At 42.7% G+C, this 21,477-nt stretch overlaps 1 protein-coding gene across 1 annotated transcript in view; it reads right to left on the reverse strand.

The window, feature by feature from the left end:
• LOC127055296 (calcium-activated chloride channel regulator 1-like) overlaps window positions 1-17,922 on the reverse strand; it is a 29,996-nt gene extending 12,074 nt beyond the window's left edge. Inside the window, exons 1-9 of the mRNA XM_050962124.1 lie at window positions 17,773-17,922; window positions 16,066-16,206; window positions 15,450-15,600; window positions 13,703-13,820; window positions 9,580-9,757; window positions 5,375-5,602; window positions 2,786-3,010; window positions 1,650-1,827; window positions 89-195 (exon numbers count right to left, since the gene is read on the reverse strand). Coding sequence (XP_050818081.1) covers window positions 89-195; window positions 1,650-1,827; window positions 2,786-3,010; window positions 5,375-5,602; window positions 9,580-9,757; window positions 13,703-13,820; window positions 15,450-15,600; window positions 16,066-16,206; window positions 17,773-17,922 — 1,476 coding nt within the window. The remainder of the gene's footprint in view (window positions 1-88; window positions 196-1,649; window positions 1,828-2,785; window positions 3,011-5,374; window positions 5,603-9,579; window positions 9,758-13,702; window positions 13,821-15,449; window positions 15,601-16,065; window positions 16,207-17,772) is intronic.
• Window positions 17,923-21,477: the final 3,555 nt, after the last annotated feature.

The following is a 21,477-nucleotide window of genomic DNA, read 5'->3' on the forward strand; positions in this document are numbered from 1 at the left end:
AGTTAAGATTACACACTATTAAAATTACTTTTAATTGACCAGTAACTGATTAATAATGTGAAAAACAAACAAAATCTGAAACTCAGACCTGAATAGACTGTTCAGAAATATTTCCACTTCCTGATGAAATTCCACTGAATGCATCAATTAGGGCATTGGAATCAACTGTATCTGTGGCATGCAACTTTAAGCCTCCTGAAATGTGATTGTTAAAATAATCAGAATAGTCATTTACTATAAAATACTAGGTTTTTGTTATGTGCCTTATGCTAATTTGGCTGTTGCTATAGTGCACAGTTGATCAATTAAATTTTGTTTCTTTATTATCCTTTATTCATGGGGCAGTGCAGGGAGGACCCGCTGGGTGATGGGGAATCAATTAATACAAACATCCAGAGAGTTCCTGCAGAAAGCAAGTCTGACCTGGGAAATAATCCAATCCGTTCACATTTTAACTCCACATAACTTGGTCTGACTAAGAGTTGTCACCTGTAGCACTTCATCAAGTACAATGCTCACTCATTGGCTGTTCTTGGTAAGTCTGGACTCTGAGCCATGGACCTGTAAAGTGCAATTCCACTCTGAAAAACACCTCTGTAAAAATGACATGGTGGAATTCCAAGATTATTGCTTCTCGGTGACTCAGATCAAATCTGCTTAGTTTACAAATATAACACTTGGGCCTCTTTAGTATGTTCTGAGCCCCCATAATGCCAATGGGAACTTCTGGTGCTCAGTGTCTTTGGAAATCTGGCCATTTATGTCAAACAATGAGTCCTGCCCACTAAGACTGGGCTCTAAAAGACCAACTAGGTTCTTTCTGGCTCACACATCAATCACTTATCACTAAAGATTCTGTGATCAGGACTTAGTGAACTATTCTGTTATAGTACACAAACCAGAACTGAATTCAGGTTGTTCTCTCACAGCCATGTTGGCTGTACAATGCTAACAAGAGTAAAAAGCAGTACAATCTTATTTAAGTCCCTAAAGCAAGCAGATGTGACTCTGAATACACAAAAAGAGCATCTCTGTTGACTAAAAAGGTGCAATTTATACATTGTAAATCAGCACATGGAATTCCAATGGTAGTTGCCCTCTACTGCAGCATCACCCAGCACCCATCTGGCTTTCCTTAAAATGGCTGAAGTTGGGTGTAGCTCCAACCCAAAGCAGAGCTGACTGAGCCTCCTAGTTGCAAATATAGAGACTGGGTTGCTGACTTCTCAGCTAGAGCCCTCCAGCTGTGACTGTTTGTGAGTTGGACATTATTTAAGTATTTAGGACAGTAATAGGTTTGCATATCACTGCTGTGTAAACATCAGAAATAAAATGTTAATCATTTAAACACTGAGCTTATCTTTTTGCTTAGAGGAACATCCGCCAGTAATATTATTATCAAACCTCACTATTAAGCAGGGTGTTATCGGGATACAGGTTTTTTTTTTTAAAGGAAGAACAGATAAAGATAAACAATTGCTCCCAATATTGTTGTGTTTATTCAGCTGAAAATAAACATTCTGTAAATACAACTGGAATTAGTTGACCTTATTTTCTTTTCATATTACAAGCTGTAAACCACTCCAGTTTTACATTTCATTCTTAAGGTGTGCATGCCAAAAGCAGGATTAGTTTAGAAACTTACTTACCTGTCATGTCTGAAAATTGTTCTAGTTCTGAAGCAGCACTTGGCCCCAAGGCAATGGTGTGAATGATCAATCCACTGTTTTTCACATTCGTAAGGCAACTGCTTACAGTTGCATCCTCTCCATCTGTCAGCAGTACAATTTCAGAACCATCAAGATTAGAGTATTTTTGATTAATCACCTGAATTGGGAAGAAAATTTCAGATATTAGCAATAGGACTTTATTGTAAATGTTACCTGCTCTCACAAAGGCAGTGTCTACATCAAGAGAAATTCTTAAAGTGCAAGTGTAAGGCAAAATCTTTTCCTTACAAGTGTGTATTGTACTGGTGTAGGTGCTGTGTCATGTGACAATGGCTGAACTGAAGGTGTCTGAATTACACTGCCTGTACAGGGCAGGATGATTCAGGGGACAGGTGTCTAGCACACTCCTTACAGCACACTCCTTACAGCATTCCACGTAGTAGTAATGCGTGTCTGCCGGCCCCCAGTCCAGGTCCTGCTGCTGCCAATGACAGCATATGCACAAGGCATGTGGAAGCCTGTTCATGCCCATTGAAACTATGGAAAATTATCTTTAATGCAGTTCTATTTTGGAAAGTAACTTGAGAAGTCGTGGAGCATGAAGGTGCCATTTTACATAACCCCTTTTCAGAATAAAACCATGCTTAAACCAATGTTAAAGGAAACAAAATTTGGATTTTCTAAATGAGAAGTTATAGGATTTTGATCTTCTGCACAATGCCTTGAGATTCTGGCAAAGCATTTTTGTAAGATTTTTCTCAAAGCAATCTTAATTTTTTTGCTAGTATAAACAATGCAGGGCCTTGTTAATTACTTAGTTCAATAGGAGCAGTTTCAGGGCCTAACTTGATCAAGCTTTGTAAATCTCTCACTATAAAACACATTTTCCAAACCTTTAATTGTTCTTGTAGCTGTCTTTCTGAACCCCTTACAGTTTCCCCAGCATCCTCTCTGAAATGTGGACACCAGAACCAGAGGCGGTATTCTAGAAGTGGTCTCAGTACTGCTGTACACCGAGGTGATATCACCTCCCTACTCCTACTCACTGTTCTCCTTCTAGTTCCATTTCATTATCACTGCATTCCAGGACACATTCCCCTCAAGTTCTCCTTCACCTCAAATCCTTTGTATATTCCGTGGCAGATTTTAGTTCCTCCATTAGCTGATGTAGGCAGGCATGTGATAAGATCCTGGCGTACATCCTCACTGACTATTTGTCGAAGACTACATGCAATTTGTGCTGTAGAATGGAATGTGACAATTCCAACCCAGGAACCAATTTCGATAATCTGTAGCAGGAATATCTCTGCGGCTTGGTAGAGACGATTAATGCGGTTATTCTGCAGGTGAAGAAAGGGATGTACTTAGAACTATCAAGGCTTTTCAAGAGCGAGCAAGAATACAGCAATTACTAATGTTGTTCAGTTTGTACTGATAAATGGGAATGTACCTGCCATAGAGTAGATGAGAGATTTTAGAGGGAAATATGGAAAATTAGACAAATACTCAAAATCTGGGTACCCCAAACTACCTTACAAATCATCCCCAGGCATATTCTTTCCAGACCAGTGGAGGTGTGTACTATGTTCTGCTATCATGGAAGAGTATCTGCATATTGAAACATCCAGGAGATATATAACTGTGTCAGCCAAACAGCATTCTAATAATGTTCTGATATTCTTCACAAATAAGGTTTTCTCTTTCACATAATTTGTTTAAGTAAAATGGCTGCAGCCTCAGAAAACAGTAGTCAGCCTACATATGCTTTAGGATAGCCCCTCTATTTCAAGGGTTCTTGGCACTTTCACTGAAATTACCAAATTTTCAGACAGCTTATTTTAAATGTAAATATTTGAACAGATTTCTGAAAACCAGCTGAGAAAGTTTACTGTTGGAAGCTTTCCTTTCTCTACAAAACTAGCTGTGAATGTTCTTGATCTAGTTAAGGATTCTCTTCCTCTCCTATGTTAAGATTAAGGGATGGGCTGATTTATATCTTTTACCTCTGGAAATCTAGTACTTGTTTGTCTCTCAATAGCTTTGGGTTGGATTTGATGCTAATGACAGTAAAATGCTCATAGTACTAGTCTACATAAGCTTTTCCAATCTGAAATCTCTCCAGAAGAAAGAATACCAGCTGTGCCAAAACATTTGGTTGTGAGATCGGGATAGATAATCATTAGAGAACACCACATTCATTTTCACTTGTGATCTAGAATTTGAAGTATTATCCCTAGAGAGAAAAGGTTGACGTATTTACATGCTGTGCCTGTGTTGATTGTTGAACTGAAGACCTAAAATATTTATATTTTAAAGAAAGCTATAGTAGAACACTTATTTATACTATACAATAATATGTATGGAGTACATGATAGTGTGATATAGGAGATTTTAATGTTATTATTTAATGATGAAATTTTGAGTGACTATATTTGGTATGATAGAAAAAAGCATTCTTGGAATGTTTTAGAGAGATTTAAATTTTTTTTATGTTGGGACTACTTTTTATCCCTCCACTTGTAAAGCCAGGTGCCTTTGTTATCATTATTCAAACCATAGAGGGCTCATAAAGACTTCTAAAAATTACATACGTTTTTTTCCAGACATAAAGATGCCACAATTTTAAAGCGAGATACCTGGGACCTTTCCAGGACACAAAAGGATGTTGTACCTCCCACAGGGAAGCTGAAGATCTTCTCTTCCCATAGATACGCTGGTGGGAAGGTCCTATTTCTAGCCCTGAAGGTCTGTGAGATATCAAACTTGAAAGTTGTAACATGTTTGAGAACAGACGTTGTCAATAGCTCAGGACTGAATGTTTGAAACAAATAAATTAGGGATGAGGAAATTCTGTATATTAGGGAAGAATACAACAGAGGTTCATATAAAAATAGCTCTTGGAAACTGAGTAGGGGTTTGGAATGTAAGAATAAAAGCTGGGGAGATGGATTTATGGGCAGAAGGCAGGTGAAACTTGAAAAGGTACAGGATAAATTGCAAAAAATGTGGCAAACTTATCAGATGACTCTCACTTCTATGTGATATTTATACATATGAACACACCTTATTCAGGGTGGTTGTATCGGATTTACTTTAAGAATGGTAAATTTGAAGCCCTAAACAGATTGAGGGTCTCTTTAAAGGTTCATATCACCGATAGCAGCCTCTGCAAGATGAGAATTATGCTAAATTTAAATTAAAAAAAGCCTCATCCTGGTTAATCTGGCATCACTTTATGACAACCCAAATTCTTGACTCATTAGGATGAATGATTATGAGAAAAAGCATTTCACTTTTCTTTTGCTATGCCTAGTGACATATATTTATTTTTAAAATAATTTGAGAGAGACATATGAAAAATATCATGAAACTTGTATCTATGATATATTTTCTGTTTTGGGGAAGTAGGGTGATTCTGACAATCTGGATCTGAAACTAAGAAGAGGAGCACAAGTTATATTTTGTAAAGAAAAAGAGACCAAATCTGGCATATCATTTTTAGGAATTTGATGAGTTTCCTTTTCGCGATCCGTAAAATGTATAATGGGAGAAATAGTGGCCTCAATTTTTAATTAAAGAATAAAGGATGATTACGGAAATATTGACTAAAGAAAATATTATACTATACATACACCTGCCTGACTGTTTCTAAGCAGTTCTGCTAAAAAAAAAAAAAAAAAAAAAACTTATATGTTTGTTCTTACCCAAGCCATGCTCCCAGAAACATCAAGCACTAGACAGACTACTCGGTCTTTGGTCTGCAGCAATGAGAAGGAGGTCTCAAATGGAGGACTTGTGCTATTTATTGGAGAGGTGTTACTGAAGTCAGAAGAGTTCATAATTACTTCCCAGGTGCTTTTGTGGTTACATATTTTGTTCTGCATATTTGTAGCCTTTTCATTATGAGTACTTTGATCACAGAACTCAACCACCTAAAAAAGCCAATTGGAAGAGAAGAATGATTACTGAAAAGCAAGTGAACACATGTAGTAGCAAATCACAGTCTACTATTTTTCCATTGCTCACCAGAACCACAAATACAGAAATTCTTTGCCTACTCTAAAGGAAATAGAGAATAACATCTTTCTATGTCCTGGACTTTGGAAGAAGTCATCAAAGAAGAGTATTCCCAAAGAATCTGTCTCAGGGGTTGCACAGGTATGTCCACACTGCAGTCAGAGGTATGACTGGAGCTCAGCTGGGCATCCACATGCTATCTTTAATCCAGCTAGTTTGGATAGAAGTAAAAACGTGGCAGCATGGGCTGTACAAACCCACCCAGAACTCTGGATATATACTCCACATCGCTAGCCTGCACCAGTGTCCATTGCACCATGCCTTTGCTGCTATTTTTAGCTTCACTAGCTAGATTAAAGCTAGCACCAATATGAGTATCTGAACTTCCATCATACCTCTGAGTGCAATGTAGACATACCTGTATTTAATCAGTGTTGTAAGGATGTCCTGGCAATGCAGCCATCAACAGTGTGTTGATACATATGTCTCTAACTCACCTCGGACACAAAACACTCTACCAGGAGAAAATGATGCAGCAGGGGAAAAAAGTTTTTAAAATAAAAATCCTCTGATCTTGCTGGCTGGCAGGAATACTTTTGAAGAGGATGAACAGTTCACTGTGTCTGTCCCCCTCCTTGCTACTCCCAGCTGGGCAGAATTTAGCCCATAGAATATTTTCAAAGCTCCAGAAGTAAGGTGTGGAGTGCCTCTTGCAAGTTGCTGAGCACACTCAATATCCATACATTTTAGTGGGAGCTTAGCACATCACAGGATTAGACTGTCACAATGGAATAAACCTTCCTAACGTTGTAACAGAAAATGCCCCAGCTGGGTAACTTTGTTATCTGACCCAAACGGGAGCAAAATTAGCCACAATGTCAGGGTATTTCTGTACACCTGTGATGGGACAGATAGGCCGCACACTGGCAATGAAAGGGTTAATGAAAACCTATGGACCCTGTTGGCCCCACCCCACTATACCAGCTGCAACTGTCAGGCATAGAGAAAGAGGAGCTAAAGGAAACTTAGCTAAACTCAGGGCTGCCCAGGAAGAAGAGCAGAACTCCGCTTCTCCAGAGAGAAGCCTGGTTGCAGTTCAGAGTCTGAGCCAGCTTGCTGGCCTGACAAGCTCCTGCTAGAAGGGAGAACCAGATGCTGGGGGATCAGCAGAAGCATGGACTGTTTGGAGACAAGCCTTGAATAGAAAGGCTGGGTCCCACATAAGTTTCATTAGACAACTCTGTTTTGAGTTGTGATTTTTTTTTTTGTTGTTTTGTTGTTCCTGATTCCTGTGGAAGGGGTAGGACCAGTGATAAACTGCCAAAATCTTAACAACCAGTTCCCTATAAAAAGTTCTGATTTAAGGGATGTGCCGCAGTATGTATTTTTTGTTCCAATAGGGTTATCGTATGTCCATATTTTCCTGGGAGGAATTTTTAAATGGACAGCAATTTAAGAATTAAAAAGCATGAAATGTCCCGGAAAATATGGATGCATGTTAACCCTATCTAAAGTTCTTATTTAAAAAGATGGGCCTGAACTAGAAATGAGCTCTGTTTCACATGCGTGGGTCCACGCCACTCCCTGGAGATGTGCTAGGGTGACCAGATGTCCTGATTTTATAGGGACAGTCCTGATTTTTGGGTCTTTTTTTTATATAGGCTCCTATTACCCCCCCTCCCCCATCTCGATTTTTCACATTTGCTGTCTGGTCATCCTAGTGTGTGCACATATGTGGGTCCTAGCTACTCCCTGCCCCCCTCACTGAAGCAGGTGTGCAGGGTTACTGCCCTGGGAACTGTAGGGCACCAGTGGACGTGGGGCTGGCTGCAGACAGGGGTGTGGGGCAGGGCTAGCCGGAGGCAGGAGGTGCAGAGCTGGCTGCAGACAGGGAGGGGGTGCGGAACTGGCTGGAGACAGGAGGGTGCGGGGTTGGCTGGAGGTAAGGGGGTGCATGCGGGGTTGGCTGGAGATGGGGGCGCTGACTGCAGGCATGGCAGGGGATGTGGAGTTGGCTGGAAATGGCGGGTGTGGGGCTGGCTGGAGATGGGTGTGGGGCTGGCTGGCTTCAGATGGGGTTATGGTAGGAGTTGGCAGGAGACAGGACAGGGGGTGTGGCAGGGGCTGGCTGCGGGCAGCGTGTGCACGTACTCATGGGAAGACAAGCAGCAGGATGCAGCCCAGGCCCAGCAGAGCAGCTGGGGGGACCCACCAGGCAGCAGCGGAAGCCCCAGGGCCAGGGGTCAGGGGAGCAGCAGCAGCAACAGGGTTGGGTGGCAGACCACATGGCTCCTGCAACGCAGCGCCCCCGGTGGCCGGAGAAGGAATTACACACTTCCCGGCTGGAGCCCATCAAAGCCGCAGTGCCCCCTCCTCTCAGGGAAACAGGTTAACAAACGGTTCTAAAACCACTTCAAAATTTAACAACCAGTTTGCACAAACCGGTGCAAACTGTCTCCAGCTCACCAGTGGGTAGGGCTCAAGTGAGCTTTGGCTGGAGGGCAAAATCAATGCTACTTTGGACCTTGTAGACATAGCAACATATCAGCAGAGACCTGCAGTTAGGTGAATCATACCCTGAGAGGCCACAAGGGGGCACTACAGAAGTAAACCATGCAGAACAAACTTGGGGGAGGATGCAGGCACAGACATAGCATTGGGGAAAGGGAAAAGGGAAGAAAATCAACACACGTAAGGAAGAGACTCCCCAGCAGTATGGACATGGAACAACTACTGAAATCAATGGTAGAGCGTAACACCCAGCAACACCAGCCGCAACAGCGGCTCCTACAGCAACTGGCCACTCAGCAACAGCAACTGACTTGAGTCCAGTAGCAAAAGCAACAAAGGCATGACCTGACTGTAGCCTCCCACAATGGCCAGGCTTCCACCATGGGTCTGGTGGACACAGACCTGGCCTTGGCCCTCGTGCTGGTCAGATTCATGAAGATGGGGCCTGAAGATGATCCAGTGACTTTTCTTAAAAATTTTCAATGGGTGACAGCCAGGGGCGGCTCTAGACATTTCGCTGCCCCAAGCACGGCAGCATGCCATGGGGGGCACTCTGCCGGTCGCCAGTCCCGCGGCTCCAGTGGACCTCCCGCAGGCGTGCCTGCGGAGGGTCCGCTGGTCCCGCGGCTTGGTGGAGCTGCAGGACCAGCGGACCCTCCGCAGGCACGCCCGCGGGAGGTCCACCGGAGCCGCGGGACCGGCAACTGGCAGAGCACCCCCCGCAGCATGCCGCCCCAAGCATGCACTTGGTGTGCTGGGGCCTGGAGCCACCCCTGGTGACAGCATGGTGGCCACCAGAGCACTGAGCAGTCTTACCTGTCACCTACTTGATCAGGACAGAACCACAGGCTGTCTATTGTGGGCTAGACCCAGTGATAGCATGCTGATACCACTCTCTCCAGACCTTCTCCTTCTGTGTCTGGCATAGGACTGGGTTGCTCACTGAAATGCAGATTTTTTCTCTCAGTAGAGGGGAGCTTCAGGGCAAAGCAGTGCCCTAAATAAGATCCTTTGTGGGTGGGTGATGCCCCAAATAGGCCTGGCAATGGCAAGGTTAATGAAAGCCTGTTGATCTACCTCACTATACTTCAGCAAATGTTGGACATGGGGAGGGAGGACTGGAAATGCTGCTTGGAAAGCAGAGGGGAAGTTTTTCAGGCAGAGTGATGGATGGAAAGAGGCTTGGAACTGTGAACAAAGAAAATACCTCCTGTTGTTTGATTCCTGCTATCTTTAGAGTAACAGGACTTTGTGTATATGCTTTGTAAACAAACAGGATTGCATCAAAGAAATACTTTACTCCATATCAGTTGCTCCTAATGGAAACAACCTACAAGACCCCAAATATCCAATTGGGTCAAAAAGCAGCAACAATACTTACAGAAGGGAGGCTTTGCATGTACATTATAGATGCTGGGGAAAATTGTGTTTTATTTGGTATAAATTTACATCCAGCTTCATATAGCTTTGTCTGTTGATCATATTCGCATTTTCTTGTCATGCAGCTCTTTCCTGTGCAGCTTTGGAGTATGTATTTACCAGTGACATCAGCCGAACATCTGAAGGAAGGTGAGATAGAAAGAGGCTTAGCTAACAAGCCACATATAATCAACAAATAATAATCTATTATTTATTATTTGAATCATGGTAGGTCCAAAGCCTCCAAACACGATTGGCATTAGTTAGACACCATGGGCAGTGGGTGAACCGCGGACTTGGGGAGGCTAGCCTCCCGGCTGCCCCATCCCTTCCGCTTGGGGCCCTGCCCCTCCTGCCCACCTTCCTCCGCTGGAGCTGAGAGGCCTCTCCCCCATTCCCAGAGTGCCCGTGGGTGAGCAGCACAGCCCAGCCCCCAGCCCCAGAGCAACAGGCAGGTGGGCAGACAGGCAGCTGAGTGCGGTCCCCAGCGCGGTGGGCAGGCAGCATGCCCCACCCCCCCCGGAGCACCCAGTGGGTGGGCAGCGCAAGCACCGGCTTCAATTGCCCAGAACCCCTGGCTGCAGGCTGGCCCCCACGAGCCCCAGCTGATGCAAGGGTGCTGGAGCCCTCCCAAGAGTGGGAGATCCGGAGGCTCTCACCAAAGGTGGAGGCAGAAGTAGTCCCCTGCCCATGTCACAGGCCCCCTGCCCAGGGCAGGTGGAGGGACCGAGGCTCCCCTCAGCTGCCCGCATAGCTCTCTCCAACCTGGCTCTGGCCAGGGTGCGGGGCCTCAGAGCCACATTCTGGCCATTATAAGAGCTGGGTGGGCAGCTGTGGGCAGGTGGAAGGTCCATGGCTCTTACCATGGCCAGGCTGCAACTCTGAGGCTCACCTCGGCCAGAGCTGGTGCGGAGTCATGGACCCTCCTCCTGCTCCAGGCAGCCAGGCAGTGGGGGCATGGACCGGGGGCTGCTCTCAGTCTCCCCACCCCCCATCCTCACCCTGGGCAGGTGGAGGGTCTGCCATGGACCTGCCCACAGCTGTCCAGGCTCCCCAGTTGGACTCAATGCTGGCCTGGCCAGGGGGTGGGGCTTAAGGGGGAAGAGGAGGGGAAGGAGGGGGTCCGGCCAGACCTGTCCACTTTCAAAAAGTGGGAGATCTATGGCCCCCGGGTCCTTCCTGGTTCCGGCGCCACTGGCCTGAGGCCCCTGCCACATGAGAAGGAAGAGCCACAGCAGAGCATGGCCAGAAGCAGGAGGGGGTCTGGGGTAGGAATGTGGGTGGGGCCACGCAGGCAGTTTGGATAAGCTTAGCCTTCCCCTGCCTTTGATACCCGCTGCCCATGTTAGACACCATCTCTGCTCCAAAGACTTTACAATCTAATTTACAAGTGGTCACAGTAATAATATACTGGTAGTCTTTTTTTTCCAGAGACATCCTCAAGAAATTATTTATAGGTTGTGTGTCAAACACCATCTATGTGAAGAATAACAGTGCAAGTGCCTCCACTACTCCATCAATATGCCTCAATTCAGACATGAAGGACCCTTTCCTGAGGTGAGCTGGTACTAGCTTCCGCATGCGCATTCAATCACAGTCTCTGGGATAGAGTTCTCGGGCTAGAGCTCATCCAACACTCTGATCACCAAGGTACTAGCTGTTCCCCTCGGAGTGGACTTAACTGGGAGATGGGTGCTCAATGGCTTAATTAGACACAGGGCTGATGTGCTAATGAGAGCAATCAACCCATCAGCTGGGAGCAGTTAAGAGGCAGGAAGGAAGTGCACAAAGGAGGCTGCCAGGAGATACAGGGGCTCACCATGAGGAGATCTTTCTCTCTGCCACCCCAGGGAGTTGGCTATGGGGAAGTTTATGTACACTCATATGTTGCTGCCCAAGGCTGTACTGATAAACTGGTGGAGGGGACCTAATAAATAACACACTCATGGTTATAAACCTGGAAATTGTCCAGACAGTTTGCAGTGTTTGAAAGGGCAGAGCAGGGAGCCTTGTCACAGTCTCTTTCAGTGGTAACTGCCAATTAGAGTGCCAATTTCAATACAGAAGTTTGGTGATGTTGATACTTGTCCATTAAGAATTGGACTGAAAACAGCAATTGGTCAACAAGTGACTGGCAGATGTAATGAATTTTACGCGCTACCAAATGGGTTCTAGTTCAGATCAGTGCCTGAGAGGTGAAAAGTTCTGTATCCCATTTCAAACCCTCTGAGATATCCAGTCTCACTCTGTTTTTTGTTCTCATTGACAGAGTTGTACATTAAAAAACAACAACTTTAGATATGCAGAATCTAGAGAACATTATCATAAGATAGTAATAGCGCTAAAACAGGCTAATAATGGAATGTGTCCTTTGACCATGTCCCTTTTAAATATTTAAATAACACTAAACATGAACTAATAAGAATGTTTTGGAACTTTAAGGATCTCCTCCCCACCCCCCAAGGAACTTGAGAAAACATTCTTATTTACTAGATGCTAACTGCTAGTTGATAAAGCCACTGTAAATCAGAATGTAGAGAACGGAAACTCAAATCTGTAATTGCATCTAAATTAAAAACTCATTTAGTGGTAAAAATATGATGCGTTACAAAATGATAGTGATAATTCAATGAGACTGATCTCTGGGCAGCAATATTGTTAATTAAACATTGTCCTATAGCTTCTTTTTTAATTGTAAGCAGAGTCAGGATGAGCACTACCCTGACATCTGGTGGTGAATTGTAGGGAATGAGGAAAGAATTTCAAGAATTTCAAAGAGTGTGGAAAGATTTGCATTGGCATCCACCCCCCACTTAGCATAAGCCCACAGCAGACTGGGACGGTAATTTAGCAGCTCTGGAATCCCCAATTTCTTTGTTATTGGGGCAGGAAAAAAAAAGTTTGTCACCCTGATTGTGTGAATGGGGAACTGTGGGACTGCTTTGTGACAGAGATGACTCAACCTCAGTTGGGTGGTACTTGCTAAACATGGGACATGGGTTCCAGTTCCCCATGAATGGAGAGAGGTTGGGGATTGGTGTGTGTACCTGATAGTATGGGCCCCTTTTGAGGGCCTGGAACACCAATTGCACATCTTCCTCTCTCCACTGTTTAAGAGTAGAGCTAATTTTGATTCCATTAGGAATCCATCTGGAGACTGCTGAGCTGAATTCATATTGAGCCAATGATGCACCAACACCAGGGCTGCCCTACTAAAAGCTGAAATCACTGAAGGGGCTGAGCTGAGCTGAGATCACTGAGTGCTGTGTTAACCTGTGGGGGAGCCTGAAGACCTTCTGTTAAGCGGCTGGCAGAGCAGAGCAGTTTGCAGTGTGTTGGAGCAGCCCATGGAACAGTGAGCAGAGTGAAGTGGTTTGCAGGAACAGCTGGAGGAGCAGCACAGCTGGTGAGGTGGAGCGGGTCGTGGTGAAGGCTGCAGCAGAACTTCATGGAGAAGTGGAGCAGTTGGCCCTGGCCCACGTAAGGTGCCCCTTAACACCCTGTGGGCCCCCCCCTTTCCACCCAGGCTGGGGGGGTAAAGCTCTGCAGATAAACTCTTGAATTCTGGGGTGGCACTGACCAGAGACTTTTGGGTTGTTGGACTTTGGGGTAATTGGACTCAAGACCCTAAAGGGGAAAGGATAAATGTACTTGGAGGTGGGTTTTGTTTATGGTTTGTGTTATAATCCTGTTTGTGGTGTTTCTCCAATGGGATGCCGCATTGTTTCCTTCCTTTATTAAAAGGATTTTGCTACACTCAGACTCCGTGCTTGCGAGAGGGGAAGTTTTGCCTCCTAGAGGCGCCCAGGAAGGTGTGATATGTAAGTGTCCCAGGTCACTGAGTGGGGGCTCGGGCCGGTTATGCATGGTGTTATTAAAACGGAACCCCTGGATACTGAACCCGGCCCTTGTTGCTGCCAACTCAGAGGGACAGAAGGGTTACATAATCCTATGAACAACAACTCAGCAAGACTCTTCACATAGGGCTCAAAGTACAGATTGAACACAGATATCAAGTATGTGCCAAGTATCACTGAGCTATTTAAAATTTCAGCAGCGGAAGACAAAATATAAAACATTGATACCTAGTTGCTTCAACACTTGCATTTCCAGAGTTTCCAGACACATAGAAAGGTGCATCATTATTGTATTCATCAAATACTCCCCAACGAAGATGGGCCCATTCATGGACAAAAACTTTAGCTGTGGAAGAGCAGGAGCATATGTGAATTCTAAATACAGCACTTTAAAGTTTACTTTTTATTTCCGTAGAACATTTAAACAAATTTAGGCCCAATCCTTGTGCCCACACAGAACTCACTGTGGGATCCGGCTTGAAACTCAAATAGATCACTGTGTTTAGATTAACCCTCTCAGAATATTAACAGACCTAAAGAAAAGATCTATTTCCATACAATAGCTTCTGACTGTTCCAGGTATCAAGCAAGGTTTCTCATGTTACCCATGTCTTTTAAAATCATAATTCTTGGCTCTTATATAACACAAAGGAAAAGGTGTATATTAGAAAACCATAGAGAAGTTAGTTTAACTTCAGTTCATGGTAAAACTAAGGATTACATAGAGAGTTGAAGGCAGAAAAAGTGTAAAAGGGTGAAAGGTTAGACAACCAGAATACTTTTGCAGAAAACCAAACGATCTCACCAAGACAATCTGCCCCTTTCTTGCAAGTGTTGGTAAAGCCATTGACATAGAGACTGTATGTAATGTTGTCTAATTAAAGCTTTCAACTAAAGATGGGCCAAGGAAGCAGAGCTCAGATCAGGTTAAGTTTAAGCCAGAATTCAAGGTTTGAGTTCAATGCTTCACTTGGCTAGAATTTGGGTTTGTATTTGACTTAACTAGAATCCAATGAATTACTCTAAGGAGATTTTTGTCCCAAACTACCAGAAATCTGATGAGAAAGACTGTTCTGGTGAGATTTCCACCATTTTAGGCCAACAAACCTCTACATTTTTGATCCAAGCTAATGCAGGTTTGTCTTGGATTTGAATCCAAATAACTTTCCACCTTTGCCAGGGTTCAGATTTGAGGGACTAGTTTTGACCTAGCTCCATTTTAAAAGAAACACATAAATGATTGATTCTAATTTGTGTATGGAACAGAGATAAATAAATTGGACAGTATATTGGTTAATGGGCATAGGAGAAAGTCATTGTTAATGACAACAGGTTACACAGCACAAAACTGAGAAGTCTGTATTGAGGCTTTTAATTTGCATATTAATAGCCTCGCATAGGCAATACCCATGCAGTCAAAAAACGTGCTGATGAAATCAAAATGGGAATATTGTTCATTCCTTGTGACTGTGCACTTACAAGAAGGGTAGTTGGGCAAATGCGACTTTCAGAAGTTCCAATAAAAACCTTCATGTCCCCAGAGCATAATCCACTCATGGGAGTTTGGTCTATTCTAGAATCCTCTGGGATGGGTTTTACCTGCATGCTCACCCGGTTACACCCACCTCAACTCTCAGATTAGTTTACTGCACTGTAATGTTAGGATATAAATTATTTCCAAGTCAAAGCAATGATTTAAGAAGAAAAACAACCTTTTTTTACGGTAAAATTAGTAACCAGAATTTTTAAGAAACTGGTAATTTTAGGTGCCCTCATTCCTGAGTGTTCAACTTAAGACTCATCCAGGGAGCCTCATGTTCAACACTGTGTGAAAAAAACAGGCTCTTTTAAAGTGTTGCAGGTTGGGCAATCAAAAACTGAGGCATCTCAAATTACTAGTCACTTTAGAACATCTTGCCCATTGCATATTTATAACAACAAAAGCAAAAAATTAAGGTCCAATAGATGTTGCTACCTCGTGATCCATAGATGTTATACAAATTGTCATTTAATAGGAAGTCTGGAGTGAAATGAATGTATCGCCCCTTTTCCCCGCATCCTCCATATTGCAGCGTGTAGGGATTGTCTCCGTATTTCAAGAAAGGATTAGCCACGATAACATCTGCCTAAAAATAAAATAGCCCTTGGTTAAAGAGCAGCAGGAAATGGAAGGTGGCAGGTGATTCTGTTGAATGGGCTCATCTGCAGCTTTTACTCACAGAACACTCCCATTGATTGTTTCCCTGGGTAAGGACTGCAGGACTGGGCACTAGAGGGCAATACAAATTCTAAAAATAGCAATTTATATTCCCTTGTTATTTGAAAAACTTAGGGCTTGTCTACATGGTGGGGTAACACACTATGGGGGTGGGGCTGATTTCTAAAGTGCAGCACCACTTAAAGTGCATTAGGGAACATTTAGTGCACACTAGCAGGGTCTACAAGGATCAATTACTGAACAACATGTTAGTGTGTTTTAGAAATCATACCTCCATAGTGTGCATTACTCCACCTTGTAGACAAGACCCTATGTCTTAAGCGTTGGAACACAACAAATTCTTTTGAGTTGTAATGAGTGCTCTAAGTCTTACCTTATCATAGGACTCTGTTTTTACACTTAAATACTCAGGTTTTGGCAGCCAGTGCAGAGGAATTATAATTTTTACAGCCTTGAAAAAAAATCTCTGTTTTGTAGCATTGAACAAGTAAGTAGAAGCCTCTTTGACCATGTCCTGATAGGGAAAGAAAAGAAAAGTTTTATGAATTAAAAATTGAATGGTAGAGGCCATGAGTAGTTTAGCCTTGCCAGGAAAAAAAGATACATAAAGTAACACTCAGTATGTGAAGGCATAGAAAGAAACCAACCTTGGCCAAGGGAAGGACTGGGACAGATTATTTCCCTCATGGAGCAAAGAGAGACCAAATTGTAACTCTGAAAGACTCTGGAGTGCTCCTAGGACAGTAGAAATATACACCACCCCTTGCTCAGGGCTCATGACAAAAATCACAACCTATCCCTGAAAATGAAGCCTGAAAGAGATCCTTCCAGACATGAAATTTCCTCAAAAAAGTTACATAGGCTTGAGGTGAAGGATGGTTCAGTCCTGGACCAGTCCTTTTCATTAATCTGTGGTGCCTGATAAATCAAATAAAATAATAAATAGTAATAACCTATGGTTTCCTTTTTCTTCTCCCTGGGAGTCCTCATTTCTCTGCTCCACTTCTATTAGGTTCTAGTTTCTTCCTGCCTATACAGTGGGCACTACTTTGTCACTATTTTCCTGTTCCCCTCCTCCTTGCTCCTTCCCCACCGCTCCTGAGTAGTTTGGGGGTTACTAGTTAATGGCTATGCCACCTCAGTTTATTGTTCTCTTTACAGCAAGTGAATGCTAAATGACCAAATCATGTGAACATGGAGCAAAGATCTACACTGTGACACTGAAAACTTAAAAGAATAACTAAAAACAGAAATATATATATATATAACCCCCCGCCCCCATACATATACACACACCAAGAGTTTTTAAGAACACAGTGAATATCTGCAAGGGCTGGGGGAAAGCAGGGATAAAAGCAAATGGCAAACATTGTAATGGAGGTGCAGTAACTGGCAATTAAATATCCATGTTCCGGAGATTCTCTAGTCCCGGGGTCGGCAACCTTTCAAAAGTGATGTGCCGAGTCTTCATTTATTCACTCTGGTTTAAGGTTTCGCGTGCCAGTCATACATTTTAACGTTTTTAGAAGGGCTCTTTTTATAAGTCTATAATATATAACTGAACTATTGTTGTATGTTAAATAAATAAGGATTTTAAAATGTTTAAGAAGCTTCTTTTAAAATTAAATTAAAATGCAGAGCCCCCCCTTCCTCCCCCAGACAGGTGGCTAGGACCCGAGCAGTGTGAGTGCCACTGAAAGTGAGCACATGTACTGCCTTTGGCACACATACCATAGGTTGCCTATCCCTGCTCTAGACTAAGGTACTCATGTTTTGGAAAGAAATAATTAAGAAGGAGGTGATACACAGAATCAGCCTGACCCTGAGCCATAATATTCCTTCAAGAGATGAGTACAGTAATTTCATTAACAGCAGCACTTGAATAAAAATTCAAGCTAAGAACAAATTTAGTAGCCATAGAATTGATCTAGTTCCCATGAAAATAAAAAACAATTAAAAAAAACAACCCTTGACATTAATGGGGGCTGGAACTGGTCTTTTAAGTTTACTGCTAATCTAGAGGTAGAAATAACCTAGAAGTCTGAATATCACTGAATGACAAAGACACAAATATTCTTACCTGTATGTTTCTAATGATATTGTCATCTTCTGATAACTCAGGGTTAATTGCAATAACAACATCCTCATAGCCACCATTTTTCAGCTGTATCATAGAACCCCTCACCACAGGTACAAGAAATAAAAGAACTAAGTTCTTAAACACCCTCATTGTCCCGTTCCCCACAATTTTTTATTATGAAAATGATGGCACAGCAGCACTATTTATACAATTGCTTATTTACACAGAAGAGTTTGTACATTTTATGGCAAGTACCAGTATATATGGATGTGCGGTGTAAATCAAGATTGCATAACTGCGTTCAATCTGATGGTGTCAGGTTATATATTAATACACAAGGGAAATTCCAAAAGACTGTAATAATATAAATCTGAACTATTTCCTCATCCAATTGATGCATCCTGAAGTGACCGATGTCTTGTTGTCATGAATATATTGTAAATAGTTTATAAGGAATTTATATTTTACAGTATTGTGAATCAACTTGCAAACATGGCAGTTCTGAATTTCTATGAGAAAACTCTGATCAATACAACAGCTATGTACTTAGAAGCTCTCTCAGAGGTCCAGAGAGGCCTGGGCCACTTCCAACTTTTGAGGCCCCTAGCCACAATAAAGATAAAAAAATGACGACATATGAAAACAAAATAAGACACCAAAAAACTGAGTGAGACAAATTGAATTTTTTTTATTTAACAAATGCTTTTCTAGCTTTTATGCAATGTCACAGTTGATATTAAGCATGGCTCTTGTCCCATAGTTGAACATATCAGAGGGGTAGCCATGTTAGTCTGTATACACAAAAACAACAAGGATTCCAGTGTCACTGTAAAGACTAACAAATTTATTGGGGCATAAGCTTTCATGGGTCAAAAACACACTTCTTGCATCTGAAGAAATGGGTTTTTTACCCACGAAAACTTATGCCCAAATAAATCTGTTAGTCTTTATGATGCCACGGGACTCCTCATTGTTTTTATAGTTGAATGGTGATAGCTCTTTACCTGCTTCAACATGTTGAGGGTGCATTCACCTGAAGCCACTGATGCAGTCAAACTGACAAAAATACACAATACAATTGTGATATTAGGAAACACCCCACAGAGTCCAAGTCTGAGTATTTCTTGAAGCAATTCCTTTGGCTTGAAGTCCAATTTAAAGTTCATAGAATATATCTGTTTGAGGAAGATGACCTTGTCACTGAGATCTTTTGAGATTTCTTTGTTGTACTGTTGCTGAAATTGTTCAGCTGCAGTAGATCTTCATTACTCCGTTGAACTGCCAAAGAAACCCCAAAAGGGTACAAATTAGTCACAGTGACTCAAATTGACGTGTAAGACCTGATTGAATAGAGTCAATAATGACAAGGAAGACATTGATCCTATAATGCTGCTTGGCATCGGATTCAGTAGGTAAGTTGCAATTGATGAAGAACTCAGATGAACTCAGATGAAATGCCAATATTCTGTGCTACTAATTTGGACTCAGAATCGTATCCCATTGTTCACAAATCTGTTGAATGTCATTGATAAGACTTTCAGTGTTATCCCTCTCAACATCAGGTGTAGCATTGCATGCTTCAACTATCAGATTAGTTTGGTGGATCATTGAAAGTAGCTTCACCCACAAAGATAATATCAGAATGCATTCAAATTTGGACATGTGCTTCTGAATAGACTGAAGTTCAGTTTGAGCCTGAGCAGTGAGATCGAGAGATTCAAGCTCACTTCAAGCCTTTCTCATTGAATTCAAATGCTGTGCAACTGGTTCAACATCATCAATCTGTGCAGACCATCTAGTTTCGGGCATCCCATGTAGTGAAACAGGAAGATATTGCTTCAGAATTTCCCACCTGTGTGGACTGCTACTGAAGAGATTGTACATTTGTTGAACAGTTCCAAAGTAAGTAATTGCCTCCTTGCATGATTCAAAAGAGTCAACACCTACAATGTTTACTGTGTGGTTTCCATAGCTGGAGAAAATACAGTTTGAATTATGCTCAAGCAGAACTGCTTGTACAGCTATGTATTTCCCAGCCATATTAGAGATTGTTTTTCCATACTCCAGCATAACCAGTCTCTTGTGCAGATCTCTCCATTTGGAAGAGTTTTTGTCAGCAGATGAGCAGGGAAAGCATGATTATCAGCATCTCGTGGAGTGTCACTTGGAATTTCAAAACAATTAATTTGAAGAAAAGATTGCATTTGGGGAGCATTGCTCTTTTTAAGAATTCCACTACTAGTCACAGTCAAACCTGTTGTACTCATGAATTGCTTTTGCTGTGTAAGAACTACATCTTCCTGTTGCTGTTGAGTTTCTTGATTGTACACAGGATCTTCTGCTGCATCTGTTACTGTTGGCACATCTCCTTCTTGACTACTGTCCTCATGTTCAGGTATTGGCATTGAAATATCACTTGTTGCAGTTGCAGAGTTTTCATTATCTGTAGCATTGTTTGTTGGGTAAAGTGTGTTTTCCACTGGTTTGAGAAATGAAGTTATTGGCTTTGAGCTATTAGCTGCTGCTTCACTCACTTGTTTTCGCCGTCCCTTGCTTTCACCACTTTCAAATTTCCCCTTCATTGTGATCTATCTGGTCAATATGTAGCCTATCCACACTTGAAATATTCTGCTGTAAATAGGTATCTTATCTACACTTGAAATTTTCTACTGTAAACGTCTACACAAATGCTGAATGATATACAAATGCTGAAAAGACTTAAAACGAAGGAATACTAATTAAGAACACAAAATGAAAGAGTCAGGTTATTATCCTTATCACTGAATCAAAACTCAAACGTGCAAAATATAATATAACAGGTTGAGCTGAAGACAAAGGGATGATATATCTATAGTAAATACAGACATGGATATAGACAGAGGGAAAATGTTCAAAAGTTTCAAAAATGTGTCCTCACGAAACTCACTATACAGGATTGTCCTCACAAATTTTCACCTTGAATCTGGCTTATAGAATCATAGAATCTCAGGGTTGGAAGGGACCTCAGGAGGTCATCTAGTCCAACCCCCTGTTCAAAGCAGGACCAATTCCCAACTAAATCATCCCAGTCAGGGCTTCATCAAGCCTGACCTTAAAAATCTCTAAGAATGGAGATTCCACCACCTCCCTAGGTAACCCATTCCAGTGCTTCAGCACCCTCCTAGTGAAAAAGTTTTTCCTAATATCCAATCTAAACCTCCCCCACTGCAACCTGAGACCATTACTCCTTGTTCTGTCATCTGGTACCACTTAGAACAGTCTAGATCCATCCACTTTGGAACTCCCTTTCAGGTAGTTGAAAGCAGCTATCATATCCCCCCTCATTCTTCTCTTCTGCAGACTAAACAATCCCAGTTCCCTCAGCCTCTCCTCATTAGTCATGTGCTCCACCCCCCTCATCATTTTTGTTGCCCTCCACTGGACTCTTTCCAATTTTTCCACCTCCTTCTTGTATTGTGGGGCCCAAAACTGGACACAGTACTCCAGATGAGGCCTCACCAATGTTGAATAGAGGAGAATGATCATGTTCCTTGATCTGCTGGCCATTCCCCTACTTATACAGCCCAAAATGCCATTAGCCTTTTTGGCAACAAGGACACACTGTTCACTCACATTCAGCTTCTCGTCCACGTAACCCCTAGGTCCTTTTCTGCAGAACTGCTGCCTAGCCATTCGATCCCTAGTCTGTAGCAGTGCATGGGATTC

Source organism: Gopherus flavomarginatus, chromosome 7 (genome assembly GCF_025201925.1).
Source record: "Gopherus flavomarginatus isolate rGopFla2 chromosome 7, rGopFla2.mat.asm, whole genome shotgun sequence".
NCBI classification, from domain to species: domain Eukaryota; kingdom Metazoa; phylum Chordata; order Testudines; family Testudinidae; genus Gopherus; species Gopherus flavomarginatus.